Source organism: Zootermopsis nevadensis, unplaced genomic scaffold (assembly GCF_977971745.1).
Source record: "Zootermopsis nevadensis isolate Lab colony 2312 unplaced genomic scaffold, Znev_1.0 Znev_ptg000061l, whole genome shotgun sequence".
NCBI lineage: Eukaryota > Metazoa > Arthropoda > Insecta > Blattodea > Termopsidae > Zootermopsis > Zootermopsis nevadensis.
The window spans coordinates 7,437,100-7,462,944 of record NW_028259192.1 but is presented as its reverse complement, the minus strand read 5'-3'; the positions used below and the strand labels follow the sequence as shown (position 1 = coordinate 7,462,944).

The following is a 25,845-nucleotide window of genomic DNA, read 5'->3' as shown; positions in this document are numbered from 1 at the left end:
TCTCTTACTTCAAATTATTCAGTGAGGTATTGTTTCTCAGTGTTTGCCTAGTCACTGGTGTTGAAATAGGTACTTGTAAGATTTGAGGTTTTCACAGCGGTGAGTATGAAGATTTCTGTCTACTGGGTTGTTGCGCTGTGTAGTCTGATAGATGTTTACCAACATTTCAGAAGACAGAAATCTTCAAATAGGTATGTGGGGCATATACAAATGATTTAGACTAACCTGAATTATGTGATCCTTGATGGTGGTGGCTCCCAGGTTACACTTCGGCCCGTTCAACATATTCTCCCTGGAGGTTGATGCACCATTGCCATCTCTCTGGCAATTTCCGTATTACCTCACGAAACCATTGTTTGGGGGTGTCTCAAACCCACTCCCTGACAGCATCATGTAAGGTGTCACTATCGGGGAATCGGTGACCACGCAGGGGATTCTTCATCTCACGGAAGAGGGCATAGTCACTTGGTGCCGGGTCGGGGGAATAGGGCGGGTGTGGGAGCACAGTGAACCCCAGTGATTGCACCTCAGCTTGAGTCTGTTGGCTGGTGTGTGGGCGGGCATTGTCCATCGCTTGTCAGACTGGTTACTGTCCTGTGGGACTAAATGATGCTGCCCGCGGCACTTCCCACGACGCTGTGGCGCCATCTCTCGGCCACATGACCGTCAAGGTCAACACTCGGATTACACCAAGGCAGCAGACTGCTGCCACCTGCCGGATCGAAATCATAGCTTCAGTCTAAATCATTTGTATACAACCCTTTGTTTGAGTCACTGTTAGTAAACCATTGTGCACAATTCAGGGTTCTGAACCTGTGTGGCTCATCAGTCAGTCTGAGTCCTGTGAAAGCAGTGTTGCTTCAGTGTCCGCTGCTGGTCTCACTGAACCTATCATCATGCCGAGCACTGCCTCGTGGCATGAAGAGGCTGTACGAAGGAAATGAAGTGAATGAGCTGCGAAGCACATTTGAGGAAAAGCCAGAAGCTGATAAGGTTGATGGAACATCTCCAAAACAAGAAGAGATAGAAGCTGAGAACATTGTTGGACAAAATGACCAACAAAATGTTGTGCCAGTGGTAGGAGAAAGTGGTGGCAATAGTTTGAACTAAGTGGAATTTGGCATTTCTTTCATGAGTATGGTTGTGTTTCTTGAGTAGCTGGAAATCTTGTACTAATGTGCTTTTCATTTTCTTCCAATGATCTTATTCTATAAATACTTGTTAAGATTTTAATGAGATTTTAAAGTATTATGTTGGACGGGAAAACTGATACATACTCTGTCTGCAATGGTTCCTGTTATAAATACAGAACTGGAGTAGAGTTTGAGAATGTTTCTCATAACTGAGCTTTTTCATTGAATTTGCCTGTGTGCTTGTGGTTTAATACATGCTGTATATAAGCTTTATGCACGTGCACGCACGTACATGCACGCATACAAATAACTGTGTATGTACAGAATGTTTTAAAATGATATCTACAGACTTTCATTGAATGAAATAAATGCATTTGAATGAACTAAACCTTTACACATATCAACATTGGCATGTAGTGAATTACCAAATATGTGTACGTGTTAGCATTGTGGCACAGTTGACGGCATTCAGTAACTGATTGACAAGCTGCCACCAATGTTGCTGCTGTGTATATATCTTTTGGGATACATTTTGTGTGTGTGTCCCTCCTAACTTTGTGACCTCAAATAACTCTTCTTTTAACATATACAAAAAAATGTTTCAAATAAAATGTATGCAGTGTCTAATGGGATATGCATTAAGCAGTAGAATATTCATTATGGAATCATTACTTTCAAGTTATCAAGGTTACTTCCTGGTTTTCAAATGGAATCTTATTTATTTTTTAAGCCAGATTTGAGATGAGTTCGTATAACACATTCATATTGTATGAACCGATACTGAGATGTCACCACTCAAAGTATGAGAGACAAATACATCAGTATGTTTTCACATTCAAAATTATAATATTCATGTAAAGTTACAGTAATAACTGTTCAAAAAGGGTAGCCATTGGCATCAATACACTTCCAGATGCATTGAATTGAGGGAATTTACAGATAGCATAGTTTGAAGTAATACAGCAAGAGCATAAGGCTGCAATAATGCATTGTTGCATTTTTCTGCTGCTGTGGTTGGTGGTTCCTCAAAGAAAAAAAGGGTTAAATCTCATGAATGTGGTGGCCAACCAACATTTCCACTGTGTCCAGTCCAGTGATCAGGAAACTGTTCATGAAGTGTTTGTCTCAGTATGTGTGCCTAATGTGGAGGACAACCGTCATATCATACCACATTGCCAGATGAATTTGCAACAGTAAATATTCTCTGACGAAAAAGGTGAAAAGCTAGGTACCTGCATTCTGGTAATGATACTTCAATGAAGTACTGCCGAGGGATATGATCATCAGTGATGCTGCACCAGACGTTCACTCCCCATCACCGTTGATGATTGACTTGCCTAAGTCAGTGAGAATTTTCAACAGACCAGAAATGTATGTTCCACAAATTGACATGTTAATCATTTGTAAAGAAAGCTTGATCAGTAAATAAATCATTTGTGTGCGTGCGTACATGTGTGTGTGTGTGTGTGTGTGTTGTATAAAGCTGAGACACTTAGTCCTATATTTATCTCTGACATGATTATTTTGTAAAATCAGTTTGAATATGTTCACACTTCTATAATTTTTTTCCCCTCTGAATAATACATTTAATTTGTTTGCTCATACATTGTTTATTTCTGTTCAAAATTCTAATTCGAATTGGAATTTGTTTCACTGATGGTAACTGTGTAAGCATAGTATCATCCTTATGGTCAATTCATTATGATAAAGTGTGAAGGCTGAGGTATCCCAAGGCAAACACATAGTTGAAATGCTCATGACATCACCACCAAGCTATTGGTTGAGTGGTTGACTATTATTTTAATTTTTTCCTACAACATTATTTAAAAATTTGTAGAAGCTTATCAAAATAACTTACAATATGTGCATATGTATGAGGAAGACTGTGTTAGTGTCACTTATGCTTTGAATGTCCACAATAAGAATTTATTAACTGACTCATCTCTTTGTTTGTATTGTAAAAAGCCATCCCATTACATGCCGATGTTGGGATTTAGGAGAGAGGAGATATAGTACCCACTCATTCTCAGCATCACCAGTAGAAGGGGGTGAGTGGTCAGCAGCATGCCCTGGCCACACTTTACCCCCGGGAAGGGACCCCGGTACCCATTGGACAGAAGGCTGGGTGGGCCCCAGAGCTGGTCTGGATGCAGAAGCTAGAAGGAAATCCTCTGCCTCTGTTGGGGACTGAACCCTGATCATCCAACCCACAGCCAGTCAATATACTGACTGACCTACCTGGCTCACTTGTTTATGTTATACATGGCCATTTTTTCCCTTCATTATGAAACTGGACTGGATTTTGTTGGCCCAGGACAGGGTCCAGTGGAGGGCTTTGGTCAAGTCGGTGATGAACCTCCGAGTTCCATAAGCCATGTAGTTAGTTTACAGTTATTTGAACTTTGACATATATTCAAAGAATTTACCAGCTGTTTGTGTATTACGATTCTCTCCTGTATTCTTTTTCCAGTGATAAGACATTAACATTTACTTAGTTGTTTCTGCATTACTTCTAGATCAGTCTTCTTACCAGTGTCTAGAGTTTCCATGTTTCTATTTATGGCAGGTACTTATATTTTGCGGTTCCGCAGTGGCCGCGGGGTCTGAGGCGTGGGCCTTGTGCTGCTTGGTCGCTGGGACCGTGGGTTCGAATTCCACTCGAGCCATGGATGTTTGTCTGCATTTTTCTGTGTTGTGCTGTCCTGTGTACAGGTAGAGGCCTTGCGACGGGCCGATCCCTTGTTCAAGGAGTCCTACCGAATGTCTATAGATCAAGCCAACAAAAAGTTGGGACCCCCAGTGCTCAGGCACTTGAAGAACGGGTCGTTCCCAGTACCCAGTACCAGTACTTATATTTTGCACAATAATTTCCATAATGAAAATGTGGTTTTATTTATTTAGTCACCATTAGTTTATAGTGTGTACAGCTATTTGAGCCTTATGTGTTTGTCTGTGAAACCTCCATTTGATATTGCAGATTATAGACCTAAAATTATTGTTGTCAGACAAAAATAGTGAAAAGCATTGAGATGGGGCTAGTTATAAATGGTTTGTATTAGCCACAAATATGTGTACTACATTTCCTTGAAAATTTGAGGTTCTGATAATGGTAAAAGTGTTGATTTTATATTTCTGGTTTGTGGCACCATGTGTACTTGTGGATAGATACCAACATTTTGGAGAAACATGTTGCCTCCATCTTCAGCCCTGAAGATGGAGGCTAATTTTTCCAAAACATTGATCTTTGCCTACATCTCCACAGTGTCATATCATTATACAATTTTGAGAAGTATTGTAAGATCTTTGGAAGAAAATATAAATATGATGCCAACGAGTCAAGTTATGTGGTTATGTCATATGTCAGGGAAGTGTCAATGCACTATTAAAAATACTCAAAAAGCTGCAGCTTTGTAGTTCAGTGCTTGTGTGACATAGGTAAAGAAATTAAATTTAAGGCTCACAATCAAGTGTGGTGTATTGGGAATAAATACAAAGTGTATTTTTTATCTATAGGTTGATACTGTATTGTATGAATGCCTATATTTAGCTAGAAATTGGTACCGTCATAAAAGGTTGATGATTAAAAAGTTTTAATGATAAATGACACACTACTATTTCCTTGTACACCGCTTTCATAATACACTGCCTAGTAAATAATAAATTGGTTGAGGTGCAGTGACAAGAAATGGAAATGGATGAAGTTGCCATTAGATTACAGTCATCCATAATTTTAGATCCAATAAATTGATGTGATTTATGCTTATACATGCTCAGATGTTCAAGTGAAGGATTCTTCATTATGCATAAATTACGGTCCTGTAAATTTTTAATGTCAGAATTGATTACATTCTTAATATTTGCTTCATCTGTTACTTAGGAAGCTTGTACCTTTATTACTTTAAAAGTGTGAGGTATTAAGTTTTGTTTTATATTTAATCGAGTTTGTTTTTTATCTTAAACGTGTATACTGTCATCACATAAGAAATTTATTTCCGGACAAAGACGTGCACCGAGTAATGCAAAGTTGTGAATATTGCCAGACTGTAGAATGAATACTTTGAGATGATAAAGTTGAACACGTCACTTCTCAGCTCCCAGCAGGAACTGCTATGGCGTAGGCAAGTTGATTTTGCTGCTTTTATGAAGTGGTACTTGACTCGTATTGGGAAAACCTTGTAGCACGTGGCAGTTAGTCATATAGTTCCAGCTGGAAGCTGGGAAGTTACAGTTGCCTAGTGAACGCAATGTATAAGGCATATGCATTTTATTCTTCAAAAGAGCAAAGTGTTGAAATTTATGGAGAGTGATTTTATAGTTGATGTTAGAAGTTCAAGTCCTTTATGGTTCAAACAAGAGTGTCTCTAATACAGAAGATGGGGAATACATTATAAATATTAACACAAATTTGAAACCTAAATAGTCAGGTGCTTCAATGAAAACAGTAAGAATATGCCAAATCTGAGATTATGAGTCATGAAGTTTCTTCAAGTAATGGAAAGGGATGTTTATTTTATGTAGTTCTATACGGGTCTGAGTCAGATATTTGCTGATAGCAGGGCTATTATGAAAAGGATCACTTGTGAATAAATACTAAAAGATCCAGAGCAACTGCACAAATTCACCATCACCTACACCCAATAGAAGTAACATTTTCTTTATAGAACCTCCTTTGAACTTTTCATTTGGGAAAAGTTACTCATCCTTGAAGTAATGTGTTAAGTATTTTATAAAATATACAGTCATTAGGGTAGTTTCCAGAAGGAACAAGGGGTTCTGGAAATACAGGTAGCCCTCGATTTACGCCGGGGATACGTTCCTGGACGAACCGGCGTAAATTGAAACTCTTTTATAAAGTAAATCAATGGGAAGTCAATGGCACCCAAACATTGACGAGTAATGTATTGGCATTACATTTAAAGCTCTGAAATAACGTAAATAAAATAAAGGGAATTTAAAAAATATATTTTATACACTTACAATCGGCAATTCGTTGGTCCCCGCGATTGACAGAGATTCTTTCATGTGATTGATGTGTACAGTCATCTCTGCTGTTATGCGATAGTTGCATTCATGTAAGACGCCGACTTATAGAAAATCGCGTAGTAAAAATAACCCCGGTACCTCCGCAGAGATTAAATTAGTCCTTTGAAAGTTTAAAGCGCCAGCATAAGAGCAAATTCGCATATGCAAAAGTTTGCATTTCACAAACAGCTTTTACCGATTCATCGATCTCATTGGAACAAATTCGCGTTAACGAAACATACGCAATTGCAGAGATGACTGTATTTATAATTTTTATTCACATTCAGCGATGTAAGAATTACGATTTAGTATAAGAATCAGTACGAGATACATTGTATAAAACGTTATAAATAATAGTAAAATATATTTTTTTCACTTTTTGACTTGCTGGTTTCAAAATCGGCGCAAATCGAGGGCTACCTGTAATTTGTAAACCTACTTGTATTGCTTCCATCTATATACAGAGCCTTATATATAAATTATTATAAATGGATTCACAGAACAAACTTGTGAGCCGGCAGTGACACTGGCATAATTTAATACTGGGTTCAGAAATGGTGTATGATAATAGATCTTCAGGAATTATGTAACTTTTGTTAAGATAATAATTTTAAGATGTAAAACATCAACATAGCAATTGAATAAAAATTTTCTTGGATATTATCCATCGTCTAGTAAATATAAAACGTAAAAAACGACGTTTCGGAGATGGGACTCTATGTCCCACGGATGGATGGTGTGGTAATGCCTTTTTATTCTGGGACTTTCACTTTTTTACTTTGTCCGGAGATAGAGATTAGCTCTATCTAGTGGGCCCAACTGTGTAGGAACCTGAAGACGGAGATAGAGTCCCATCTCCGAAACGTCGTTTTTTACGTTTTATATTTACTAGACGATGGATAATATCCAAAAAAAATTTTATTCAATTGACTCTTCACCATCGTCAAGAAGTTTTAGATTTGATCAACATAGCAGCCCTGCAAGAATTTGCATTTAGCTTTCAGTTTGTAACTGATAACTAATGGACCGATGGAGTCAGGAACATTACATTTTGTTTGGAGGTAGATTTTAAGCATTCTTACACATTTTGAAAAAAAAAAAATGATACAGTAAAACCTCTGTTAACCGACCCTCGATTATCCGACTCCCGCATTAACCGACCGAATTTCAACCAAATCGGTTGCGATCTGTTTCTCTCGGCGAGACCCATACGATACGAGCGACGCCAACGTGTTTTCAGTCGCTAGAAGAAATTTGATGGACAGCGCTCACGAGTGACTTTTGCCGTCGGCTTGTGCGTGCGATATGCCCGCATCATCTGTCGAGGAAAATTTGTATATTTCAGTATTTATAACAATGATTTACATGTTTTTGTTTCAACTCTGCTAGTTATATCTTTGTCTTCTACCCATTTTTTCATATCCATGACCACGTTCCCCTTCCCCTCGTTCATCTGACTTATCGGCTTATCCGACCTATGGTCCCCCCCCCCCCCCATATAGGTCGGTTAAAAGAGGTTCCACTGTAATTACGAACATGGCGATGGTGCGGAACTTTGAAGTTATATATGACAAATTGAATATAGACAGAATGTGTACTTACGTAATAAAGCAAAAATAAAGCTGTCCAACTATACGCCATGTAGGCGCTTGGGGGGAGTGGGGGTATAGCTCCTTCTCATTCTTGACCTCGGCACTAGATAGGGGTAAGTGGTCAGCATCACGCCCCGGCCGTGCTTTACCCCCGGGAAAGGACCCCCGTACTCATTGGATAGGAGGCTGGGTGAGCCCCAGAGCCGGTCTGGACGCAGATGCTAGGGGAAAAATCCTCTGCTCCCGTCGGGGATCGAACCCCGGTCGCCCAGTCCGTAGCCAGTCACTGTACCGAATGAGCTACGCCGGCTCACATACTTAAGTAATACGTTTTTAAAATCTGTGACATTTTTACAATTGCAAGTGATTAAAAATTCTGACTCAAGAAGAGTCAGTGCTAAATTACATTACCTGAATATAACATATTAACATCATAAGATTCATAGAACTGAGGACTGTGCAATAGGAAGGTAGGCTGTACTAATTTTGCCTTGGATTCGTTTTAATATTCAAATACTTTGTATCCAAAGAGGAAAATTACATTGCAAGAAAAGTTTGTAGTAGTTACTGGTGAACTATTGTACACATTTACACTTTATTTGATGGATTATTTTAAACTTCAATACAAGTTTTGGCAGGATAGGACAAAATCGACATGAGGTTATATTTGAAATGTGACATGACAGTTGAATGTTGCAGAAAGTTTAATCTTGCAGCTGTTTTCTCTATATTTCAAGCGGATATTTTTAATTTAATGCTCATTTTAGACAAAATTACATTTCTTGGAAGTTGGTAATAAATGGTATCAAACTTCATGTAGTTTTGACACCTGTCACATGTTGAAGTGCTTAGTCTGTTTCTTTCCTCTAGTTCCTGAGTGTGGGTATCTACAAATATTCATTTTATTTTATTCAGCACATTTAGTATCCATAATATTTCATATCTGTTCTGGATATATGTGTAATGACAACAGATATGTTTGCAATGCAAATATAACTTATAACTGACTGAATTAGGTAAGAAATAAGGAAACCAAAAGTTGTTTCAGGGTAACAGTAATGCACAACACATAAACTAACTAGATCGCTTATGGAAACTGATGGTTCATCACTTAATTAACCAAAGCCCTCCACCGGTCCCTGTCCTGGGCCAACAAAATCCAGTCGCCTTCAACTTCTATCTCCCATAGATCCCGCTTGATATTATCTTCCCATCTACATCTAGGTCTCCCCAGCGATCTCTTCCCCTCAGGTTTCCCGACCAATACCCAGTTCACACCTCTTGCTCCGTCCATGCACACCACGTGCCCCACCCATCTCATTCTTCTCGACTTAATCACCCTGACAATATTGAAGGAGGAATACAAATTTTTAAGCTCATAATTATGCAGTTTTCTCCATGTCCCGTCGTCTTCTCTCCTAAGCCCAAATATCCTCCTCAACACCCTATTCACAAACACCTGCAATCTATGTTTCTCCCTCAGAGTGAGAGACCATGTTTTGCACCCATACAAAACAACAGGCAAAATTATTGTTTTGTATATTTTAATCTTTAGGTTTTAGAAATCAGACATTGTTGTGGCATCTCTTCCTTATCCCAAATTAACTGAATAAGCTTATAGATCTCCATATGCAACTTTTTGCTAACTGCTTTAATTAATTATGCTAGAATTTAATGAATACCTGGAGATTTATAACTTTTAAATGGCTAGTTCAACTTTATCTAAACTAGGTTCTGGCCCTAACAGTCATAATTGTATATAATTTCATTGAGTCACATATTATTTGCAGTATTCTGCATATATTTCCCTCTTTTTTCACTATGCAAAAATCAAAATTTGACATTCCAATGCTTTATTTCTTTCCTTATCCAGTTAAGTTGTTTTATTTGTGCTTGTTTAATAATACTTTGGAGTGCCACCAATTAAAGTATCTTTCTGCAGTTTAATGCCAAAGATGTGTTAGTATTATTATAATTTATTTAGGCACATTTCACTGTCAGTGTCCAAATAAAATGTCATAATTAAGACACATCTTAGAATTACCACTTTGCACACTATACAGTGTAAAGTTCACTCTTCATCATGTGGGTGACAACTTCATGTTCCAAAGTTACCAAGAATGTGTATGAATCTATTTCAGCAGTCAGTTAAGATTTGGAACATGGAAAAGTCTGGTAGACGGAAAATGGGCCATAGCATGTGTGTAATCTGTGTTTAATATGACCATTTCAAAAATTTAACTTCGTCTATAATATATCAGAGGAAATGGTGAAGGATCTACAATTTTGGTTATGGCTGTACTCACAGAGAGCAACACTGACCACCTCTTAATGTGTCTGATGATTACAGTATTTCTTACATACTGTTTGTTTTTAATAATTACTTCTAGTACAGTTGTTACTGTAAAGAGTACAATAAAATGTATCTACTTAAGACTGGAAGAAAGAAGGTAAATATAAAACAAAGAGTAACATGACTGTATGATGTTGTTAAAGATATGGCAGCCAAAATTATAATTCACTGGCATGAATGCAAATTTAACTCCAAAATAAATAAACAATTAAGCAATTAACATTTATATATATATGGGTTAGTAACACTGTAACCTGAAAATCTTGAATGCTGTGATAATTAGCATATTTATTCCATTGTCAAAAATGCTTCAGTTGCTGTAAGTGTTGTACAGTGGCAGAATTATATCAAGAAGGGCTGAAGTGTCTCTACAGCACTCTAGATTTTAGTCTCCTTCACACAAAACGGCTTTTATTGAAACCTAGAGCTGCAACTTATAATTAAATATGACAGCTTCTGCAGTGTGTAATTGCATGCATTTCATCTCATTACATTCATGTGCCTCAACCTGGTGTTAATTTTTCAACTAAAATTATATTAATTTGATTGGTTGTTATTTATCCACACTTTTTCAATGTTCTAGTTCAAATGAGATGGGAAGATGATGGTGAATAGTGAGTACGTAATGGTTTGAAAAGAGGTAGCTGTGGCCTATTTGAAGGTAGATTTTTGCATTCATCTGGAGATAAAGAGGAATACAGATAGCTGGTCAACTACATGTCTAGAGTAATTTTAAGAATTGCATCCTGGTGTGTAATCTTATAAAAATAAATGCATATACAGGCAATTCTCGGTTTACGAATGAGTTCTGTTCCAAGACGTTCGTTGTACGTTTTTTACTGGCTAGATTAGTTTTATTAACCAAGAACAGTCCAGTATAGTTATCATATAATAATTTTCTGATAATTATTGTAATAAATACATTTTTTAAAAGTTTATTTATTTAAATCTTACAATTATGTTCACTATACATTTGGCATTTCGTTTTATAAGGAACTATATCTATTGGCAACTTTAAGAAATTTTGAATGATTTGTGACATTTGTTATAGTGAATGTTCGTAAACTGAGAGTTGCCTGTACAGTAGAGCCCTGATTATCTGACATAAACAGGACTGAAGGACAGTTGGATAATTGAACATGTCAAATAATGTGGAAGACTAATGAGAAAGGTGAGGGTAACTATCAACTCACTTTATGATATTATTAAGTTAAGAAGATTAAAATATGACATAAAATGAAAAAATCTCACAAACAAAAATAGTATTTAACATGATATAAATTTGTAAATGAAAGAGTTTATTTTTTGAAGACATTAGTGATGGTTGTTTGCTTCTGAACCACCTTTCTTTTCTTTACAGCAGGGTCATACCAGCACCTGAACTGTAGTGTGTCTGTAGTGGTCACCTCCCTTTGTTGTTCAATGTAAGCAAGTACAGTCTCAAAAGAATTCAATCCCTAACTGTGATTCATGGCCCATAAAATAAAACGGAATGTCAGATCGGAAAATCGAGACTGTACTGCAGGGGTTGGCAACTTTTGGCACTAACAGGCTGCATATTACATCTGACTTTATAATGTGGGCTGCATGACTAGGAGATCAGAAAATGAGGTACATTTATTATATATGCATAATGGTTTCATATTTATTTTAAATCATTACAGTTTGAAAACTTTTATTTTGGCATAAACTGTTTATAATCGTAAAATTTTTAATGGAAAAAATAAAACAAACTTGAAATAGAAAATTACATTTTTACAAAAATATCAAGACTAATCAAATTTTATACTTTAATAAAATGCATTTTAAAATCAGCTTGGTGAGATTTCTGATGTTCATTGTCACCAACTAATTTGTGGATATCTGCTTTGAAACTGGAAGATGAAATATGTAACATAGCATGCAAGTGTTCTTCGCTAAGCCAGGAAATATATATATTTATAATACCCAAGAAAAGTTGTTTACAGATGTAAGTGCTACCACATGCTTTCTCTCTCTCTCCTCCCCTCCTTCCAAATGTCTTGATGGTGGAGAAATTTAAAATAGGGAGTCTGGCATAAAAGTGTGATAGATCTGCTTCAGAAAAGCATCTTTTAAAGAGTTTTTGTTTTTAATTCAGTCACCTCCATTTGCATCTGTGCAGGAACCTCATTAATGTTAATAGAACAAGGATTTCTGTACAAGTAAAATGTAAAAAATTTAAAATCAGCAAACCTTGAAGTAAATTCATTTCAGAAATGTTGAATGATGCTAACAAATTTATTCTTTAGCATTAGCCATTCAAATGGTTTGATGAAAGGTACCAAATCAATTTTGTAAAAAATATAGTAGTACAAGTTATGTTCATTAATGTGTTTATGCAGAAATTTAATTTAGAATGCTTGAACATCAGAAAACATTTTAGACAGTAATTTACCTTTCCCTTGAGGTTTCACATTAAGCTCATTAAGATAAGTTCTTATGTCCACTAGCAAATCAAGCTGTAGGGTGCATTTATGATGTGATAACTGTGGTACAGTTTTATCCTTTTCTGTCATGAATATGTCTGTTTCATATTGTAAATGAAAAAAATTTCTTCAGGACTTTGCTCATCCATCTCACTGCTAAATAATAGATGACATTATACTGTGTTTCAGTTTCTTCCAGAAAATGCTGGAACTGATTGTGGGTCAAACTGTTGTGTCAAATGTAGTTCACTGTTGAAATAAAAATGTGCATAACACCCTTCAGTGACAAATTTTGGTAGCATTATGCCTCGTGGTGAATGATTCAGTGAAATACCATCAGAGTTTCAGAGCCAACTTATATTACTTCCTTGTTGATTTGCCCTACTACATTGGTCTTAGAACCACACATGTTTTTTCCACCATCTGTTGTTACACTTATCAACTTTTACAGCTCAGTTCCAAAGTAGTGAGTGTTGCCTGTACTTTCAGGAACAAATACTCACCAGTTATAGTGCCTTTCAAACTGCACAAAGTAACTAGTTCTTCATGTGCATCAATTTCACAAATGAATGTTAAGAACTAAACAGTATCTGTGATGTTAATTTCATCCATTGTGAGTGCATTACACTCAACTTATTTTGTCCTTATTATAAGTTGTTCAAATAAATTTACTCCCAATTCTTTTGTATACCTGCACAAGCCCAGGTAGAGAGGCTGATGTCTTCAAAAAAAATTCTATCTGGACACTTCTTCAGTTGCAGGTAACATACATTGCTTCACAAATTCAGTAAAAGGCCTCTTCTCTCTCTCTCTCTCTCTCTCTCTCTATATATATATATATATATTTCCCCCCAGTCACTACTTAACTAGCATGTAGTCGTGATTCATTATGAATGCATTTGACACTGAAGATGTTTTATTGACTGATCAGAGAGACATTCAGATTACTGATTTTCAGTTTCCTAAGTTTACCAGTGAGACAATCAAATTTTCATATATGTTTGCGCCTTATATTGGCACTTGGTATTGTAATCTTTAAAAATAGAAACCATTCTTTGGGAGATGAGACAAACCACTTTACCATCACTTTCAATACAGAAGTATTTGCTAATCCAGTCTTCTTTGAAAATCCTGCGTTTGTCACAAGCATTCCATTTGTTGGATGCTATGTTTTAGTACAATTCAAATATAACTCTGTATCACTGTTGAGTGTAGTGCGAATGATTCACCTTTTTACAGTTTACATATGACCACTTCCAAAGCAGAAGCACAATGACGTCTTATTGGGTGCTGCTCCCATGTTTCCAACCCCATGAAATGTTCTGGATTTGCATGCTACAAATTGGTCCATTCTGCACTAGATAAAAGGAATCTCTATGTTTCCTTCTTCAGCTTACCACTCACCCTACCTTCCCTCACTCAACCCATGCATCCAATATTGTGTTGTATCAACAGTAGTTTTGAAGCGAGTATATGTAGCAGCTTGTAACTGCCAGGAAGATTATGGATTTGAATAATTGACTAGTTTTACATTACAGGAAAGAAGTGTTAGTGATGTATGTTGTCGGCTCTTAGTTAAAGGCTAAATGCCATGAGCTTTCCTTATTTAGTTTTATTTATTTGTATACAGGCCTCATTTTAGCTTATCTTCCCAAACACTCCGTGGGCAGATCAAAATGTACTCCTGGTCTGCACATTGCCAACCCCTGCTGTACTGTATGTGGAATATCACCATCAGTATGCATCTGTTACAAATATAATCTCATTACACTGCATGTTTCAGTAATCTTTTTATGCACCTGAAAATCACCTTGTCGGGATGAAACGTGTAGTGCAACAGAATTATATTTTTGATAGAGTAAGGTATGTTGACAGTGACAGTTTCCACAAATATGTGTATGTGTGTGCGTGTGTCTAGAGCTTCTTCTCTTTACCAACCTGCTGGGCATACAAATTTGTTGGACATTTTTATGTGGTGTATAGTAACCAGTGTCCAGAGTGTAACAGATTGCCAGTATAATTTCTAAAGTCTGTAAAACCATTCCACTGACACCAAAAATTGTATAATTGTTTATGCATACAGCGTTAAAACAGGTGACTCTTGAACCTGTATAATTGAGAAAGAGCATCAAGAAAACTTTATTGAAGTTTAAATTTCATAATAGTTCTATATAGTGTTTGTTGAGTTTGTAATGGCAGTGCTGTATATATTTTTATACATAGAGCACTGCCATTATAAAGAATTCAGTTTTCATAAATTCTACTTGTGTATAATAGCCACATATCTGTATATTTAGATGGAAGCTTATTATTTCAGTCCTGTGTTCAAGAAATAATTATTGATATAAATGGAAAACTTTTCCATACAGATACTCTCTTCTTTTTAGTAAATTTGATTTTTAATCAGTATGGGAATCAGTCTTATTACTTACTTACTTTTTTTCTGATGTGGAGTTGTGTACAAATTTTCACATTCTTCTCCCAGAAACATCAATCATTGTTGATAACCCAAAACATTAACTTTTGAATTAAATAACTAACTCCAAGGAGCAAAGTCCTTGAAAAACTGATTGTCAGTTATATGTTCAAGAAATTCCCTGCCTTTTATAGTAACAAAAGCCTTACACTGTTCCCTATCCTGAAAAAAATCTGGTCCACAACCTTCCATTTTGTTTGTTTAAGATTAATTTTAACCTTCATCATAAGGGAATATGATATTTAAATGAAACTATATGAGTGCTGGCCAGAATTTAATTTTGTTGATTCAGGTAGTAATTTATTATGGTAGTATTGAAAAACGTCTGTGTAAAATGTTATTTTAAAAAATACACTGAACAGTTCTGTAGTGCTGTATTTTAATATTACGGTATTGTTTCTTCTTCAAGCAGGTTATAAATTTTTAAACTAAATTAAACACAAATGCGCAATACATATATTTTAGTAAATATTGCTCCCACCTTGTAATAGAAGGTTGATTTAGATTATTTATATGTGGAAGATATGAAGACACAGGTCAGCATCCAAAAGTGTGATCCTGTAGCTATCCAGTGTCTGATGTGTTGAGCTTCAAGATGAGCCATGTTATTGGCTTAGACAGGATTGAGGTTGAGGCTCCCTTGCACTCATTTCCAAGAAATTTTTTGTGGTTTAGTTGGCTACTGTAGGATATTAGAATGATATAACTTTTCTGTACTGTAAAATTCAACTGGTGAAAATGAACTGTTCTTTCCCCGTTGTTGATATAGTTCATTCAGTGTCTAGTTGTCTACAGTGGCAGGATTATGTGCTCTCTTGCATTCATTAAGGATGTTACATTCTGCCAGCAGTTTGTGTACCTTTGTCAGTATGCCTCATCTCGCTTGTCTCTCAAATTCATTGCTGTTGAGACACTTTTCACTCTAGCATGTGTGTCATCCTATTTCAGATTATTGTATTATTGTCAGAGTTCACGAGCATTCCTTTATGATTCCATCTGACAGTTGATAGTTCTTATGTTCAGATCATCAAATAAATCCAGAGAGAAGAAAATTTCTTGGACAACCCTTCCCATTTTCCTAGTGCCTCAATGTCACGTGTTGCTGTAATTGTCTGTGTTGCAGTTTTCCTTTCTTTTCCCAAGTTTATGCTCATATCATAAGTGTAACCAGTCATATTGCACAGTTTGTAAGTCCTTATACTACAGCGTTTGTGTTTGGAATGTATTGCTTGAAAATAACTCTGCTTTTGAATAGCAGTGACTTTATCTACAGCTAATCTTCAGATGGGCTGTAAAATTTAGGTTAGGTATCATTATTCATACCAAAGAGAGATCATCTTACTTTCCGAAATCTGTCTTAGTTCTTGTCATTCTTGACTCGTTGATTCCTGTTGTGAAAATGTGGAAATTTTTTGTTCATGTAAAAACTAATCATGTTTCATCATGTTGCTGTAAAATGGCAAATAGAACTGATCAAGAGTGGACCAGTACTCTTCAATGTGTGATACATATCATGTATTGTTTATATGATAAGAGCTAAAAATATATTATCTCCTGTAGCCATGTTAGGAAATTGTGAGCATCCTTTGTCATTGTCTAGTGTGTCTAAGTATTGGTTATAACATTTATTAGTCTCTGCCACCAACAGTTGGATCATGTCCATGAAGAAGAGAAGAAAGAATGGTAATGAATTTTTGTTCAGGTGGGGTGCCTCTTTTATCTTCAATCCAATGAGAGCTCTAATGAAAGCATGGACACCATCAGAATTCTGTGAATGTTGTGATTTTGACCAGACTTTCAGTTTTCATCTGCCACCCCAATGTCTTTATGATGCTTAATTTTACTGTCAGATGGGATTGCATCTCCAAAATTAGCTCCTGTTAAGTTTCTGATCTTTTCTTCAAAATCTCTGCCATTATGACAAGAATACAATTAACTTTTATTGTGAGAAATGCAATTTTTCCTACTTTTCCACTAGCATAACTAGAATACAGATTTTGGGTCTACTGCTCTTTGAATTCACTGCCAGAAAAGTACAAAGACTAAATGTGGCAAACATAAAATGCATGATGTAAGTCAGTTTCTTTTTATTTGAAAAATTTGTAATATTGCTGTGGCATACACCACACTAAATCATCTACTCATCACTGGCAAACTAAACCACAAACACTAGATATGGCAAACTACAAACACTTAATAATATAGGTCAGTTTATATATTTAGAATTTCTAGTAGTGCTTTGATCTCCTTTCCCCTTAGATTTATCCACCCCTGAACCCCTCACTGTCATGAACAAGCACATGAGTGAATTCTTATTTATTTTGTATCTTTCCTTCTGGCTTGCATCATGATGTTGCTACCAAGACTTTGAATGCATGACAATATCATGATGACTTGACTTCAACTTCACAGTTTCTCAGAAACCACAACCAGATGGCATAGTGAAATATTGTACAGAGCTGTGAGCAAAATTACTGTCATAACTGCTATGACTCTAAATGAAGAGCTACTTTGGTGGTATGCTAGGGTGATGTAAGTCCAGATGTCACTTAATATTGTGATCCAGGAATGATGAAGGTTAATAGTACCAAATTCACTGATGTGATTAAATTTGTACTGTTTTGTCAAGACTATCATTGTATTCTACTGCTTACTTATTTAGATACTAAGCTTTTTATCAGAACTAGAACCATACAAGGCATCTGAAGGAGTAAACTAATACTATACCATCAGTGCTGTGGTTGTGTAAAATAATGCCAGATTCCGATCAATGTATCAAAAAGCACTCATCAGCAGCTCATAATGTGCATAATGTACATAATGTAATAGAATTGACAGCCATGTTTAAAGAAATGCAATTTCAAATCCTGCCATCATATGTCCATGGAGATTTCCAGTAACATTGTAATAGGATATGGTATTAAATTAAAAATTTAAATTAGTGATTAGTTTCTCATTTTAGGCTGAACACATGTAGTGTCTGGGGTTTGTATTTGTAAGTGAATTTTTAATGAACATTTTAACTGCACAGAGTGTATAAATTTGCTGAAGTGGGAAGGTGATAATTAATTTTGAGTAGGTTAGGATTTGAAAATAGATAGCTGTGTCCTGTTTTAAGGTACTGGAATGGACTGATGAAGAACTTGAAGAACCTGTCAGCATAGCTGGTTACCCAGTTGGAATTTGAATTTGATACATCCTTCATACAAGTATAGAGCCACTTGGTCTGTAAGTGGACATATATCTTGTTTTAAAAAATGGGATAGCAGTCTTTAATAAAATATACTCCTTTTGTTTAGATGAAATAGCTTTAAATCTGAGACTATATATGTATATTACAATAAAAACTTGAAATACATTACTGCCAGTTCTTACTAGTAAAAATTTGAAATTTCTGAGTACAGTAGACAATACTACTATTTCCTAATAAGACAGAAATTACTGCAGCTGTTAGTAAAAAAATAAAAAAATAAAGCCCTGTTATTTACTGTTCTTTCTAGTAAAAACTAATTTTTACCATGTCTTTGTTAGTAAAAGTAGTTCTCACTGATTTTTGTGATTGTGGTGAAATTGTTATTACCACACACTTTTATTGGTACAGAATTTTCATCAAAATCATCATAAACCATAATCATTAATTTTAGTTTAGTTTTTCTTTAATTTTTTCTTATAATTGTATATTTATACATACCAGGTATGTTTTAAAAATGTATTTATATTTTAAAATGTGGATCAAATAAGTGAAAGAAAAATTAATTTAATATTAAGTAGAACAAAATAGACAGATATCAAAAAACAAACCTTATTTGCTGTAAAATTTAAGAAGTTAATTAATATTTATTTGTTTTTGCATGAGGTGTTGTTATGACACTGTGAATTACAGAGTATTTTCTTCTTCCTGTACAAGCACAAATTTGAGGAAATGACATTTGATGTATCATTCACCTAATCCCACAGAGAACAGTGCTGCAGAGTGCCTTAGCCTTTATCTTACAAGAATATGTTTGGTTTTTAAATCTTAGTACCTAACCATACGAGAGACCCATACACTAGGTTTCATGCATTTCATTACTGTGTTTCACTCAGTGGAACACATTAAAAAACACATGAAGTTTTCTTTTGCATACCTGTTTGATGGGACTTTTTGTGGCTTTGAAAGCTATAAGCACTCCTCAACATATCATAATTTGTATCTTTTTAGTACACATAAAAACACCAAAACACATCCCCCACATAACACTCCCTGAATTTTACTCGCACTCCGTTTGTATCCCCCATGCGAAATAGACATGACAATTCACTCTTGATGAATGAATTGGCCAGTGACTGTTGAAATTTATATTCAGGAATGAAATAAGTTTTCTCTCTATGACTGCTGGTCTGACAATGGCAATAAAGTATGCTCCCAAAATTTTCAGTTAAGTTTCTCGTGAGACCTAGTCGGAAATTTATATGTTCTGTTTTAGTATCACATGAGGTTGAAATAGTTTGGATTCTTTTGGTCAGCAGCAATGTCATTTGGAAAGTGTAGCTATACACAAAAACGCTTTATGGAGTAGAGTCTTTGTTGATATAGGATGCCACATTCTGCCTTTTGCCAAGTGTGTAATCATTGAACTGATGGACACTCCATTAAATGCAAGTGTGGGTGGTATGATCTTGTATCATCCTAGTCACACTTTTCATGCGGAGTATGGCCATGTTCACCTCTGCTTTGTAAAGTACTAAGCTTTATTGAGAGGCATGTGTTCAGTAGGAGTGTAATATTCTGTGTAGGTGTTGTTCAATAAGTCAAAAGCATTTCTCAGTTTCCATAGTCTGTCAGTTTGGATCCTTTTTGTTAGCAGCACAGTCATTATTTGAAAAGTTTAGAAATGCAGTAGAAATGAAGTAGAGTCCATGTTTACATGGAGTGCCACATAGTCTTTTGTCTGGTGTCACCAGTGAACTGATGGACACCCTTGTTTGTTGGTTGTCCTCACTTAAGACACCCCACTACAAATTCAGAGTTGGATGGTATCATCTTGTCATCATTCTAGTCACATCACATCTTTTGTATGCTAATGCTCACCCCTGCTTGTCTGGCCATTCAGACTCTCTGATTTGGATAACCCTTGGTATGTTTACTGGGAAGTAGGGGGTTATTCTGTCAAGTCAGCTTTTTCATGGTCCCTTTTGTTTTGTTAGTCTTGACTTCTCAGTTGTTGTACAACCAAACTGTTCTTGTATGTATAACTTGCAATCTTTTCCTGTGGATGCAGAGTGCACAGTTCACACATTTCAGGCTGATTCAAATTCTCAAATGAAATCTGTAGCATTGCTGAGAATGGAATAAAATTTACATCATATGATAGAAACAAAGCCTTTGATTCAAATGATATATATTGCTCTGGCCTTTGACACCTGCTGTTGTAGTCTGAGTCACAGCTGCAATTATCTTTTGATGAGGCTTACTAATTCATGTGATATGTGTCTGCTGAATGAAACTTCATATGCAGGTATATGAGTTCATTCTAAATAACAAAGTTTTAACTTAAAAAATGCAGTAAGTACACTATATTTTGTACCATACAGCACTTTAAGATGGATTAAATTCCAATTAAATCTGTGTGCATGTAGACCCCAGAAATTTAAATACTGCACCTAAAATGTTAAAGATATTTCCTATTATTCTTCCACATAAGATATGATGATACAATTTTATTTGCAATCAATTTGCAATCTTGAGTATGATTTCATTAGGACAATTTCTTTAGTTCCTCTTTTATGCATCTCAACCTCAATTCTACATAAAATACTATGGCAAGGACATAATGGATATATTTATCCAAGGAGCAGAGAGTCATTTTTGAGAAGTTGATAATCATTCACTTAGTCAAATACTTGGCCTTTTATGGAACTCAACGGTTCATTACAGTGTTTGTAATAGTCTGCTAACAGTCCCTATCCTGAACCACATGAAACCAGTCCACACCTATTTTTCTTAAGATCCATATTAATATTGTCCTCCCACATATGTCTAGGTCTTCTTAGTGGTCTTTTCTCTTCAGGCTTTGCAACCAACATTTTATATCCTTTTCTTATCTCCCCCATGTATGCTTCATTCCCTAGTCATCTCATCCTTCTGTTGATCATCCTAATAACATTTGATAAAGAGCACAAAATATGCTCCTCATTATGCAGTTTTCTTCAGTCTCATGTCACTTCATTCCAAGCATTCTCCTTCCCAGCCTGTTCTTGAACACATTCAGTCTGTGTTTTTTTTCCGTAATGGGGGCAGTCAAGTTTTACACAAACAAAACAATTGGTAAACTTAGAGCTTCATATGTTTTCATCCTTTAGGTTTTAGATAGAAGCCAGGAAGACAGAAGAATTTGAATTGCATGTTAGCAAACATTTCTTGAATTTAATCTGCTCTTAATTTAATCATAACACAACCTTCAAACCAATTTTAGCACTAACTAACATTTATTACAGTGTAATGTACCAGATGTGTTTCAGCCCAATTCTAAAAATTTCAAAATACTTCAAAACTACTGGAAAATTGGACAGCAATACAAATATCAACTCAGTTTCAAATCAGATAATACATATGTGCAATGAAAATAAACTATAACAATATTCTAAATTGTGAGGTAGCACAGTGGTTGATGTAAGTTTTGCCCTAAAATATGTATATTGTATTTTATCTTATATTTGCCAATTATTAATTGTTTTTAATGTATAACAGGACTTAATTGTAATGTTTTAAAAATTTTTAGGACAATATATATATTTTTTTAAAATGTAAGGTTGAACCAAACATAGACCAACTGAGGAAAGCCCCATGGGGCTGAAATGCATCTGGCATAATAAAATTTTAAATAAATGCTAGTCAGTCATAAGCGTGATTGGAAAGTTGTGTTATGGTTACATGCAACTACATAATAGGAAGGGTATGAAGATTGCTCTTAATTTATTTGTGAATGCAATTTTGTTTTTGTTACCATAGTTTCCAAATATTTTGACTTTTCCACATTTTTTTGAGAATTTAGTACATACCTTTGTATTGTGGTTTTGTCTTGCAGGCTGGTAATGAGATATGAACATAACTTCATTTTCTTTGCATTTGCTTCTAGATCAGTTTTGTTACTAGTGTCAAATAAAGCTTCTATATTTATTTATGTTTTTACTCAATAAATTAACATCATCAGCATAGTCTATAATCTGATGTGCTCTGTTAGTTCAAGTTCTGTTTTGTTTTCTTGGACCATCCTAATAATGTATTATAAATAAAAGCTGAAATATTATGATGATAAAGCACCTCATTTCAGACTATTCTGAATAGGAAATAAAGTTGATAGGTGTTCATCCGTACAGAACTTACTGTAGGTTTTATTTCAACACCTTTTAATTAGCCCAACTTGTTTCATGGAAAAGTCAAGTTCAGTGAGAGTGGTGTGTTATACTTTCCTCCCAACTGAATTACAGGCTTTCTTGAAATATATGAATAGCTTATATATTCTACCATTTTACTCCCATCTTTCCTCCAGTATCTTACAGACAGAATATCTGATTAGCAGTTTATCAGGTGCTTTAAAATTTTCTCTGATGATCTACAATAATTTTTTCTACTTACAGAGTTAACTTTGTAAAGTAAATGTTGGATACAATTTTATATGTAGATGGTAACAGTGATATTCCTTGTTAATTACTGCAGTTGGCTATATCAACCATTTTATAAATACATATGTATATTCTTAGGAAAGGTGTCTGTCTTCTGGGTTATTGTGCTGTGTAGTGTGGTAGAAGTTTACCAATGTTTCAGAGGTTCTTGCTGCCTCCATCATCAGGGCGATGATGGAAGCAGCAAGGACGTCTGAAACATTGGTAAATTTCTACCAGACAACAGGGGACAACAACCTAGAAGACAGCCACCTTCGGACTCACTGCCATGGAAACCTCAAATCCTACATGTATATTCATGTCTGTAAACTTCTATCAGACAACGCATAACATCCCAGAACACAGTCATCTTTATTATTAAGAAGATTTGTGGATCTGAGGTCATGGTGTTTTATGTCCTTGTTATGAGTTCTGGCAGAATGTGATCTGTGCCTGGTGATTTATACATTTTAAACTTTTCAGTAATATTCTCAGATTCAGATTAATTAGGTTAATACATTTCAGCTTGCCTAACATTGTTAACCCCATGTACCATCAATAGGTGCCACATAATCAAAATAGTGTGGTAGTCTGCAAGCAGATCACCATTCTCATCTTTATTAAGTTAATTCTAGATTGGCAACCTTTCTTAAAATAATGTTTGGTTCTGTAAAAGGCCTGTGATATTTTTGTTCTTACTGTTTGTATCAAACTCAATAATTTTTTTATCTCAGATGTTCCCTTGCTTGGTCCTGTAATAAATGAAGCTAACAAGCTTAATTTATTACATATTCCTTGATACAAATCTATTTTCTTATTTATACAATAATTAGTTTCATAAGAAATGCTAAGTTCCAATTACTTCAGACATGAAGCTTGTAAAATAATGACTGCCTTTTTTATTAAAGAAATTTCTGTATTACATTGTTCATTAAAGTTTTATGGGATAAAAAGGGAATTCTATAAACCTTCCTACAATTTCTGAATAATTATTCAAACATGGGTGAAAATATCCAGACTTTTTTATTCAGTTCAATGCCTTTGAAAATGTATTGTCATCCAGGTCTATCCTTATTTTTGTACATGATAAATGTCTTGTTTCTAAATAAATTAAATTAATTGAATTATAGGCTCCAGTCTGTTTTTAAGAATTGTTTAGTATATTATATAACCTGAGTTAAGAATGGTGATATCTGTGCAATTCTTACATTCATTTCTACTTTCTTTTAATGTTTACAAGAAGCCATAAAATTACATTTCGAGCTCCAAATAGAACATGATGGAAAGCTAATATTCCAAAGATATGTGTTTAGTGTAACAGAATTGCTAGCTGGGCTTTGATTTGAAATATTACAAGTTTCAGCTCTAGATTTAAGTCAAGGAAGTCTACTGAAGGGTCTACAGCCCTTCCTAATTTGAGGAAGTGCTTCTCTGTGTATCTTTTATTGTGGATGTTGATTAAAACTGATTTATGAAAGTCCTGTTCTTAAGAAGGTAATGGAGTTGTTTGTTGGTTGAAGGAAAACAATGCAACTTGATACATGGATTTTTAAAGTTGTTGATCTGGTTCATAAAATTGTAAGAATGTTGAAATAAGTGTTATGAAATACACTCAAAGTGTAAATACAAGCCAGTTTTCTATCGTTTTCCCCCTGTGAATAACTCACTGCTACAAATCTGTTTTTACACATTACTGTTGTTCTAGTTTGTAGGTCAGAAGAATTTTAGTATATAAAAAGAGAACTGTATGAGTACCATATATAAGTCCAAATTATATGTAATATGTAATCTATAATGTGTGTTCAATTCATACACACTGAAATGTTTTAAAGCATACAGAACTTTGTGTACAATCATCAAGAAGTTTATGTTAAAAATACTATATTATTGCTTATTTTGAAAGCTGTGTGGTTTTAGTGTGCATTTGGATAAAAAAATATTCTGTTTGTAAAGAGAATATTAATTTAACATCCTTGTAGTATAATATTAATATAAATATATAAATATGTGTAATTTGGATGCACAACTAAAAGACAATGAAAATGTTATAAATACATATTTTCAGTTTGCATATAATTGTTATGCTATTTAACCCTATGTTCATTGTAAGTTTTTAATTTGAATATTTACTTCCAGGTTAATAATAAAAAAAATTCAGTGCTTGTTAATAATTTGAAATTTGAATTATGAATAAAACATTGTTACATGTGCCACTAAAAGTACCATGGATGTTAGGAAACGAATAACCTTTTGTTCTGTTGTGTAAATAGTGGTATGGTATAATTATTTTAAGAATAGTTTCCATGATTTAATCACCATGATAATTAAACTGAAAAATTTATGATTTTAAAATTATTTACACATATGAAATGCAAGCTGATTTAAATTCTCAGGAAGCATGAATGTAATAAGTTTAGTGTGTATACATTTAATATGTTGGTGCATGAATTGGTGGTTATACAAATTATGTAGAAAATGCTTTGTATCATTTGAATTCTTCTTTCTGTTACTTCTAATTTCAAACCTGGCCCTGAAAAGAAAGAAGATTGGATAAAGTTTACCTCATAGACTCAGATATAGTTCATGTTAAACACTGATGCAGTAATGCTTACTATATTAAAATTATATGCAGCAACTCCTCTCTATAACACAGTCCTCCATGTAACAGAGATTCCACAAGTTCGTTTACAATCTAAGTTACAATATTCATTCAGAGAAATTCCTTGACATACTTCAAGCTTTAAACATTTTTCACATCATACTGACATACCATAATGAGCCAGCATAGCTCTGGTGGCACTGGTGGTGCAACACAGTTCTGAACATGGTCATTTTTGTTCCTTCCCGCCCCTCAAACTGGGGTAGCTCAGTCAGTATAGTGACTGGCTATGGACTGGACAACCAGGGTTTGATTCCCAATGGGGCAGAGGATATTTCCTCTAACCTCTGCATCCAGACTGGCTCTGGAGCCCACCCAGCCTCCTATCCAATTGGTACTGGGGTCCTTTCCTAAGGGTAAAACGTGGCAGAGGTCAAGAATGAGTAGGAGCTATACCACCTTTCCACCCAAGCACGTACATGGCATATACTGGGACAGCTTTACTTTACTTAACTGACATACCACAAACATACAATACACATTTTACCTCATTGGAGTCTAACATACACTCTACTTGTT

At 35.1% G+C, this 25,845-nt stretch overlaps 1 protein-coding gene across 3 annotated transcripts in view; it reads left to right on the top strand.

Annotated features, from left to right (window-relative positions):
• The window catches only part of Fbl6 (F-box and leucine-rich repeat protein 6), a 58,864-nt gene extending 33,951 nt beyond the window's left edge, over window positions 1-24,913 (top strand). For all 3 annotated transcript variants that reach the window (XM_087340808.1, XM_087340809.1, XM_087340810.1), the window contains one exon: window positions 804-24,913. In XM_087340808.1, the coding sequence (XP_087196934.1) occupies window positions 804-1,110 (307 nt within the window). In that variant the 3' untranslated portion in view covers window positions 1,111-24,913. The remainder of the gene's footprint in view (window positions 1-803) is intronic.
• Window positions 24,914-25,845: the final 932 nt, after the last annotated feature.